At 46.2% G+C, this 10,099-nt stretch overlaps 1 protein-coding gene across 1 annotated transcript in view; it reads right to left on the reverse strand.

Annotated features, from left to right (window-relative positions):
- Positions 1-7,324: 7,324 nt before the first annotated feature.
- Positions 7,325-10,099, reverse strand: part of LOC135103174 (uncharacterized) — a 15,884-nt gene continuing 13,109 nt past the window's right edge. The window contains exon 4 of the mRNA XM_064009268.1: positions 7,325-7,409. Within this exon, the coding sequence (XP_063865338.1) occupies positions 7,325-7,409 (85 nt within the window). The remainder of the gene's footprint in view (positions 7,410-10,099) is intronic.

Genomic DNA, 10,099 nt, shown 5'->3' on the forward strand with positions numbered 1-10,099 from the left:
GTGTGTGTTTGTGTGTGTGTGTGTTTCCATTACATGAACACATAACTAGAAGGTGTTTACTCTGTCTGTCTGTTTGTAGGTATGTATGTCGTTCTCTCTCTCTCTCTCTCTCTCTCTCTCTCTCTCTCTCTCTCTCTCTCTCTCTCTCTCTCTCTCTCTCGTATTTTTCTCCTTTTTTTCTCTCTTTATTGTTTGTTTGTTTGTTTGTTTGCTTTATTTTTACAGGGAAGATACGTGTTTGTCTGTCACGTTTATCTACCTCATTGTTGTTTCCCCCTCTCTGTTTTTTCCCTTCCCTAATTCTCTACTCCCTTCTTTATTTTTCCATTTATCTTTTTTTTCCATGTTTTGTGTAATGTGGATGAAATGTATGGATGTTTTTTTCCCTAATCTTTTATTTTCCCTTCTAATTTCCCGTAACTCCTATTTTTTTCTTTCTTCTTTTTTTTCCTCTACTTGTATATATATTGTCCCCCTCCTTTCTTTTCCTGCGCAATAAATCTGTTTTCCATTTGTTCCCCTTTATCTGCATTTTCCCTCTTTTTCTTCGTTTATTCAAATACTTGTTTGCTAATCTACTTCACATTACTTATTCATTTGCATTCCTTCTCCCCTCATTTCTCTTTTCCTATCCTTTTATTCCTTATCCTCTTCCTATCCTCCTTCTCATCTTTCTCGCTCTTTATACTTTCCTTCCTCTTCTTATCCTGTTTCCCTGCTCCTTTCCCTTCTTCCTATCCTCCTTCCATTCCTCTTCCTCTTCCTATGCTCTTTGTTTTACTTCCCCTTCTTTCCCCTCTTCCTATTTTCCTTTTCCTCTTCCTATGGTCTTCTTAAGCCCTGCCTCTTGTTGCACTTCCCTAATATCCTCTTCCTCTTCCTCTTCCTGCTTCCCCTTACCTTCTGTTAAAAGGCTTCCTCCTCCTCCTCCTCCTCCTCCTCCTCCTCCTCCTCCTCCTCCTCCTCCTCGTTTAAAAAGCTTGTTGCTGTGTGGCATATTTAGTGTAACTGTGTGTGTGTGTGTGTGTGTGTGTGTGTGTGTGTGTGTGTGTGTGTGTGTGTGTGTGTGTGTGTGTGTGTGTGTGTGTGTGTGTGTGTGTGTGTGTGTGTGACGTACAACAAATGTGTCGTAGAGAGGAGGGATTTAGGACACGCAGCCTCGTATGTTTGGGGGAAGAGGCGGCTATGATGCAAAATGTCCAGTGTGTGTGTGTGTGTGTGTGTGTGTGTGTGTGTGTGTGTGTGTGTGTGTGTGTGTGTGTGTGTGTGTGTGTGTGTGTGTGTGTGTGTGTGTGTGTGTGTACAAGTGAAGTAAACATATGCACATAGTTATTGTTGTCCAATGTTAAGTAGGAAGTGTGTGTGTGTGTGTGTGTGTGTGTGTGTGTGTGTGTGTGTGTGTGTGTGTGTGTGTGTGTGTGTGTGTGTGTGTGTGTGTGTGTGTGTGTGTGTACAAAAAATGCCTTCACGTTATCAAGACAAATATTTTTCATTCCAATTTTTAATACTTTACATTTTCTCTTTCCTTAACAAATCCATTAATATTTTTTTTTCCTTTTTTTCCCATCCAAACATGAATATCACTAACACACAAGACTGGGGGGAAAAAAGACTGAATGAGACAATAAGGCAACGCGGATAAAGACAGACAGACAGACATACAAACAAACACACAAACAAACAGACATACAAACAGATAAACACACAATAAATATACAATACATACCAAAAATAATATCACAAAACTCTATAATGGAACCAACTCTCTCTCTCTCTCTCTCTCTCTCTCTCTCTCTCTCTCTCTCTCTCTCTCTCTCTCTCTCTCTCTCTCTCTCTCTCTCTCACCAAGTCAAACACAGCAATTCTTCACGTCATAAAGGAAGTAAAAGAAAGAGAAAATGAGCGATGAAAGAAACAAAGGAAAGAGAAGGAAAGGTGGTAATGACAGGCAGGTGTGACAGGAGGCACTCAGCAGGTGAGGGAAGGCGCTGATAACACCTGCAGGAGGAGGAGGAGGAGGAGGAGGAGGAGGAGGAGGAGGAGGAGGAGGAGCAGGAGGATAATGATGATGATGAAAAGAAGAGGAAGTGTAAGAGAATATGGTATAACAAGTGGAGGAGGAGGAGGAGGAGGAGGAGGAGGAGGAGGAGGAGGAGGAGGAGGAGGAAACAGAAAATGAGTAAAAAAAAAATAATAACAAAACAATAACCATCACTACTACTACTATTACAACAACAACAACAACAACAACAACAACAACAACAACAACAACAACAAAGACGAATACGAACAAGAAAACGAAACAAAACAAGAAAAAAAATAACAACAATAATATGAAACAACAGAAGGAACGCACACACACACACACACACACACACACACACACACACACACACACACACACACACACACACACACACACACACACTAATCCCCTACAATCGGGTGACACAATCGCTAAAAACAAAGAGCATTACCGATACAGGATTTACTGAAGGACTTGCAGATCAGTGTTCGCTAATCCCTGCCGGAGCTAATGGACGTGTGTGTGTGTGTGTGTGTGTGTGTGTGTGTGTGTGTGTGTGTGTGTGTGTGTGTGTGTGTGTGTGTGTGTGTGTGTGTGTGTAATAATAATAATTAATAATAATAAACGGTTTATTATTTAGGCAGTTGACAAACTGAAAATGTACATAGGGGATGGGGAAAAACTTAACATTAATCCTAACGGTAAGACTAATCTAGGAGGGAAATACTATTGATTGATGGCTCGCACCATGGTGGGAATCGCACTGAGTCTGTACCGGTCCGTGCGCGGCGCCTTCAGGGGCGTTATTTTGTTGTGGTGTCTGGTGGCACGGACAGGGCGAGGCGCGTCGGGCGGCAGCATGTCTCTGAGACGCGGATGATGCAGTAGTCCCTTCCCAAACTTCTCCAGAGCCTCTCGGTGCCTGGTGGATATTCTGGACAGACTCAGGGTGGTCAGGGCTTCTTCATAGGTGGTGTATGCAGGGCCAAGGATGACCCTGCACGCCCTCTTCTGCACACTCTCTAGCTGTAGCTGTTGAGTGTGTGTGAGGGAGGAGGACCACGCTGGGGAGGCGTACATGAGTTTGGGGAGGATGAAGGTGAGGTACACCCCCCTTAACTCATCTGTCGGCGTCCCCAGCGACCTGAGTCTGCGCAGCATGTACAGCCTGTAGGTAGCTGATCTCACGGTGCTGGCGACATGCTGCTTCCAGGTCAGCTGGTCGTCCACCGTGACTCCGAGAAGCTTGGCACATTGGACCACCTGGAGGGGGTGAGGGCCCACTGTGAGCCGGGGAGGGGGCACTGGTACAGAGGAGGTACAGAAATGCATCACCACAGTTTTGCTGTGGTTGATGGTCATCCTGCTCTCCTCTGTCCACGTCTGCAGTCGCTCCAGAATTGCTTGCAGTGGCGAGTAGTCCGGGTTCTTGTTGGAAGCTGGGACGCCCACGGTGCAGTCGTCCACATACTTCCAGCGATGGGGGGTGTCGGTGAGGGCGTCGTTGATGAGGAGGAGGAAGCATAGAGGACCCATCTTGGTCCCCTGGGGGACTCCACATGTCAGCTGTTGGAAATTAGAGACAGAGCCCTGATAGCGAACGGCCTGACGTCTCCCTGTGAGGAAGTCGGCTAGCCACGCTATCAGATTAGGAGGAGACCCAGACTTACTGCCTTGCTGATGACAACAGTGTGATCAACTAGATCAAAGGCTTTTTTGAAGTCGACAAAAGCAACAGCTAGAGAGGTGTTTCGCTTGTCCAGGTGGCTGTGGATGAATTCAAGGAAGCTGGTCAGGTAATGTGAGGTGGAGGTGGCTTTAATATTTCCGAATTGTCTAATATCCACGGTGTTACAAATTTTGGTGTATGCCCAGTCATATACAAAATCTTCACAAATAAGGCTAGGGATGGGGGTGATAGAGACTGGCCTGAGGTCATTGAGTGACTGAGGACTGGAAGTTTTGGGGATGGGAGTGACATAAGATGTCTTCCAGTCCGCGGGGCAAGAGTGTTGGGAGAGTGAGGCGTTTATTATGGAGCATAGCGGTGTTGCTAGCTCTACAGCAAATTCCTTGTAAATTTTTATAGGAAGGTCAGTGGGTGTGGTGGATCTTGGTTTAAATTTAAGTATTCTCTTAAAAACATCCATCGCCTGGACAGTGTGTGGAGGGGAGGGAGCGGGCAGATAGGCAGGAAGCGGAGTGGTGTGGAGGGGAGGAAAGGTTTGACAGATAGCAGCAAAGTGATCGTTCATCTCCTGAGCCGCGAGATTAGCAGGAAGGTGTGAGGTGCAAGGAAGGGATGAAGTGTGCTTTTGTAAGCCACACAAAGCTTTGATCTTAGCGTACCACTGTCTGTTGCTGGTCAGCTTGAGGTGGTGTATCTTGTCTGGGTAATAGCTTGCCTTTGCATTCTTAATCTCCCTGATTACTCTGTTTCTTAGTTTCCTGTAAAGGACCGGGCAGGAGTGGAACGCCCAGGTCCGCTGACGCATGAGTCTTTTAATGCGGGGCGTCATCCAGGGAGCATCAGACAGGTGCGTTGTGACGCTCTTGGCTGGGAAGTAGTGGTGGAAGGCTGCTGTAGTAGTGGCGACGTAGTTTTGCCGTGTGTGTGTGTGTGTGTGTGTGTGTGTGCGTGAGGGGCTACCCTTAATTAAACGGAACGCTCAGGTGGTGGTGGTGGTGGTGGTGCTAGTAATAGTAGTAGTAGTAGTAGTAGTAGAACAAGGAATGGTAGCATTATTGTAGTAGTAGTAGTAGTAGTAGTAGTAGTAGTAGTAGTAGTAGTATTTGCAGTAGTAGTAGTAATAGTAGTAGTAGTAGTTGTTGTGGTTGTTGTTGTAACAAAAGGAACAGTAGCATAGTAGTAATAGTAGTAGTAGTAGTAGTAGTAGTAGTAGTAGTAGTAGTAGTAGTAGTAGTAGTAGTAGTAGTAGTAGTAGTAGTAGTTGTTGTTGTAATTGTTGTTGTAACAGAAGGATCAGTAGCATTGTAGTAGTAGTAGTAGTAGTAGTAGTTATTCCTGTTATTATTAGTATTATTCCTGTTACTGTGATAACCTACTTTTTGCCCTACTTTTTCTCCCCCTCCCCCTCTCTCTCTCTCTCTCTCTCTCTCTCTCTCTCTCTCTCTCTCTCTCTCTCTCTCTCTCGGGGCTCAAGGCGGCAGAGGTCCCGCCCTTTTCCTCACAAATTAAAGACACTTTTACGACAAACAGCGTTAATTGCGCCGCCGCCACGGTTTGTCTTGTTACGGGCGGCGCTGCGAGATTTATTTGGCCCCGTGTGTGTGTGTGTGTGTGTGTGTGTGTGTGTGTGTGTGTGTGTGTGTGTGTGTGTGTGTGTGTGTGTGTGTGTGTGTGTGTGTGTGTGTGTGTGTCTGTGTGTGATACAGTGAGAGAATGAGATGGACAGAGAGAGTATGTAAACTTCTCTCTCTCTCTCTCTCTCTCTCTCTCTCTCTCTCTCTCTCTCTCTCTCTCTCTCTCTCTCTCTCTCTCTCTGTGTGTGTGTGTGTGTGTGTGTGTGTGTGTGTGTGTGTGTGTGTGTGTGTGTGTGTGTGTGTGTGTGTGTGTGTGTGTGTGTGTGTAGTTACAAGGCAGAGTTGCTGCTACATACATTAACACAAACAAGAATGATTTTGCGAAAGAAAACAAGAAGAAAAAAACAAAAACAAAAGAAAACATAATAAAAATAAATAAATAAATAAAATGGAGGCCACTCATGTCTCAACTCAATGACGACGAAAGACAACAACAACAACAACAACAACAACAACAACAACAACAACAACAACGAGAAAAAAACACACAAAAAAACTCCATGTTCAGACACGTCATTTACAATTCAGAGAGAGAGAACAGGACTTTATGGGACAGGTGATGTGGTGGGGGGCTGGGGGAAGGTGGGGGAGGAAAGGGTGGGGAAGGCATGGGAGGGGAGGCATAGTGAGGGGAGGTGGGAGGGGAAAAGGGTCAAGTGTGTGTGTGTGTGTGTGTGTGTGTGTGTGTGTGTGTGTGTGTGTGTGTGTGTGTGTGTGTGTGTGTGTGTGTGTGTGTGTGTGTGTGTGTGTGTGTGTGTGTGTGTACCCATGTCGAAAATTAGGGAGTGGGGGCGGGAGGAGGAGGAGGAGGAGGAGGAGGAGGAGGAGGAGGAGGAGGAGGAGGAGGAGGAGGAGGAGGAGGAGGAGGAGGAGGAGGAGGAGGAGGAGGAGGAGGAGGAGGAGGAGGAGGAGGAGGAGGAGGAGATGACTCATTCACCCTTAACCTTCCCTTCCCTTCTTCCTATTCCTCTTCCTCTTCTTCTTCCTCCTCCTCCTCCTCCTTCTCCTCTTCCTCCTCCTCCTCCTCCTCTCCCTTCCCTTCTGAGCCTAACACACTCATTCCTCCTCCAACGCCCCAAAAAAATGTAAACGGAGGAGGAGGAGGAGGAGGAGGAGGAGGAGGAGGAGGAGGTAATTGGGAGACATTTCCATTAAGCAAATTTCCGTGTGGCAAGAGTCCGCAGTACCTCCTCCTCCTCCTCCTCCTCCTCCTCCCTCCTATGTCCTCTTTTACCGTCTTGCTGGAGTGTAAAGAGGGGAGAGAGTGAGAGGAGAAGGACTAGGAGGAGGAGGAGGAGGAGGAGGAGGAGGAGGAGGAGGAGGAGGAGGAGGAGGAGGAGTATAATTCTACCTCCTCAAGGGTTAAAGAGGGTACTGGAGGAGGCTGGAGGAGGAAGGAAGGAAAGAAGGGAGGAAGGAGGTAAGGAAGGAAGGAAAGAAGGGAGATGACACTGTTGGGAATAGGGTAAGGAAAGGGATGAATGGGAAGGGAGGAAGGAGAGAAGGAAGATGGGAAGAGAACTGGTAGGGATATGGAAGAATGAGGGAGACGGGTTGGTTGCATCATCCATTACGGGGAGAACTGCTGACGGCGTAGCAGAAGGGGAGAGAGAGAGAGAGAGAGAGAGAGAGAGAGAGAGAGAGAGAGAGAGAGAGAGAGAGAGAGAGAGAGAGAGAGAGAGAGAGAGAGAGAGAGAGAGGGGGGAAAATATATTGACAAGTGACAGAAAGACTAAAGAAAACAGAAATTGCAGAAGAGAAAACAGGAACAGAGAAAAAGGATGATTTAACAGTGACGCAGCGGAACCACAGGTAAGAAGAGAGAAAAAAAGAAGAAAAAAAAAAGGGAATGAATGACAGAATGAAATAATAAGTGAGAGACAGAAGCAAACAAGGCAGTAGGTGCTTTAAGCTGCGGAGCAACTTAAAGCAGCGGCTGAGGGTTTCTAATTTTAAGAGGCGTCGCACACCTGGTCATATGGAGCCCGCCAGCACACGCCGCGCCAAGCGTCGCGCCGCCGTGATGGTTGCGGCGAGTGACATGTTGCTCTTAATGACTCTGTGTTTTCAAGGTGTGGAGCCTTGCCTGCATTGTGATCACACTGTCGTGCTCACGAGAGTTTTTCCTACTTAACGTGATAACATATCTCAGCATTCAATGATCAACTGTTGCATAGAGCGAGTGGAAGTAAAACGTGTTCAATATTTTTTAACATCTTCACAGTTCAACTCGTTTTGTTTTGTTTGTTTTGCTGATAAAACATCTTGACTCTACAGTCACTGGTGAGTCTGATGGCGTCAACCAACACTGGCTGTCCCGCACATGAAGTGAGTTATGACAAATAATTCGCGTATTTTGCGCGTTCAAGCTCAGTCTGTAGTGATGAGGCGACAGCTGTGCCACCTGTGAGGCAGAAACCTTCGTTCACATGCTGCTAAGTCGAAATATACAAAACACTGCAAAGCGGTGGCGGTCTGTCGAAATGTCATAAAACAAGAAAGATGCGGCGCCAGAAGTCACCTGTCACAGTGTTCCGAGACTGAAATAGCAATTTTTATATGCGATGGACACCAGAAAGTGGTCCTGGCCAAACCATCGCTGTGCCTCCAGGGGCCAGGCGGAGCGTGGGCTGTACAGATGTGCGCTAACAAAATTAGAACACCCTCGCTCCCCTCGGGAATAAAGAAAGTGACAGGTAGACGGGAGATAAAAGAAATATATGGAAGCAAAGGATAGAAAAAGAAAATAGAGAAAAAGAGACAGAAACAGAGTGAACGATAGACAGAATAAAAGAGACAAGGAGACAAAGAGGAGAGACACACATCTTGACGTAAATACGCTGAGCTCCTGACGCTGAAAAGGAGATGAATGAGGAAGGAGGGAGATAGAAAGAGCAATGGACACAGCACCTGGAGGAGGAGGAGGAGGAGGAGGAGGAGGAGGAGGAGGAGGAGGAGGAGGAGGTGGAGGAGGAGGAGGAGTGCAGTCGTTTCTCTCCATCGTGTCGTCCGGTGGGGGTCGTGGTGTTGATGGGTGTTACTGATGTTGTCTCCTGCCCTGCCGTTTACTAGAGACCTTGAATTACAATATATTACCTGGCGACACCTGGTGAAGAAAGATCCCTTCTGTCACTACTCTTCTTCATCCTCTTCTTCTTCCTCCTCTTCTTCTGTTAATTATACAAAGGACTTCCCTGTTTCCTGTTCATCTTTCTTTGTGTATTCCTTTGTGTCACTTCTTTGCCTTCTCATCTTTCCCTCTCTTTCTACTTCTGTGCTTTATCTTCGTCCTCTTCTTCCTCCTCCTACGTCTTCTTATCCTTCTCGTGTACCTTCTCCTCCTCTTATTTTTCTTCTTCCTCCTTCTCCTACTGTATCTCCTCCTCATCTTTGTCAATTTCTTCTTCTTCTTCTCCAACTCCTCTTCCTCCTCCAACTCCTCATCCTTTTGTATCTCCTCTCCTCCTCCTCTTCCTTCTGTAATTTCTTCTGTATTTCCTCCTCCTCCTCCTCCTCCTCCTCACATCACCAAAGCTATTTTTTCCCTCCATCCCTACAATAACCTCCTTCTTTATTTGGCAGGGGAAAAATTGAGGGATTGAAAAACATATAGGAAATAAAGAGGGGAAAAAAGGAAAATGGGGGAGGATAAAGACGTAAATAAGGAATGAGGGGGGAAAATAGGGAAATAATGGGAAAAAAAGGGGAAAATTAGAGAGAGAGAGAGAGAGAGAGAGAGAGAGAGAGAGAGAGAGAGAGAGAGAGAGAGAGAGAGAGAGAGATGGAAGAAAAGAGATGAAGGGGATGAGCCTGCAGTGAGAGTGAAGGGAGAGATGAGGGGGTGCGAGGGGAGGGGAAGGGAGAGGTGAGGGGAAAGGAGAGGAGAGGGGGGAAAGATTAACGGTATGGAAGGGAGGAGAATGACGGGGGGAGGGGGAAGAGGGGGAAGGGGGTGTGATGGACTGTGAAGCGAGAGTGAAGCTGAATACGAAACAAAGGTGAGAGAGAGAGAGAGAGAGAGAGAGAGAGAGAGAGAGAGAGAGAGAGAGAGAGAGAGAGAGAGAGAGAGAGAGAGAGAGAGAGAGAGAGAGAGAGTCAAGATACTGTAGGATAAACAAGAGATAAGAGAGATAACAGACTAATCTTCAACGACAACAACAACAACAACAACAACAACAACAACAACAACAACAACAATGAAAGACCAAAGAAAGAAGGAAGAAAGGAAGGAAAAAGGAAGGTAAGAAGATATGGTAAGAAGGAACAAAGGAAGACAGAAGGATAGATATAGAGGATAAGAAAGGAAGGAAGGAAGGAAGGAAGGAAGGAGGGAAGGGAAGGGAAGGGAAGGGAAGGGAAGGGAAGGGAAGGGAAGGGAAGGGAAGGAAAAGAAAAGAGAAGAGAACACAGGAAAAGTACGTAAATAAGGAAGGAAGAAATGAAGGAAAGAAAGAAGGAAGGAAGGAAGAAAAGAGAGAAAGAACGTAGGTAGCGAAATAAGAAAGAAAATAAAAAAGGAGATTGAGAATTAAATATGTAAGAGAAAGAGAAAAGGAAAGAGAGAAGAGAAGAGGAGAGAAGAGAAGAAGAAAAGAAAAGACAACAAGGAAACTAGAGAATTACTTTCCCTACACACACACACACACACACACACACACACACACACACACACACACACACACACACTGCTCCCTTTAACGGCCCTCCCAGCCACCCTTAATCTACATCCTTATTACACAAGTCCCTACA

The sequence above is a fragment of the Scylla paramamosain genome, chromosome 8 (genome assembly GCF_035594125.1).
Source record: "Scylla paramamosain isolate STU-SP2022 chromosome 8, ASM3559412v1, whole genome shotgun sequence".
In the NCBI taxonomy this organism is placed as follows: domain Eukaryota; kingdom Metazoa; phylum Arthropoda; class Malacostraca; order Decapoda; family Portunidae; genus Scylla; species Scylla paramamosain.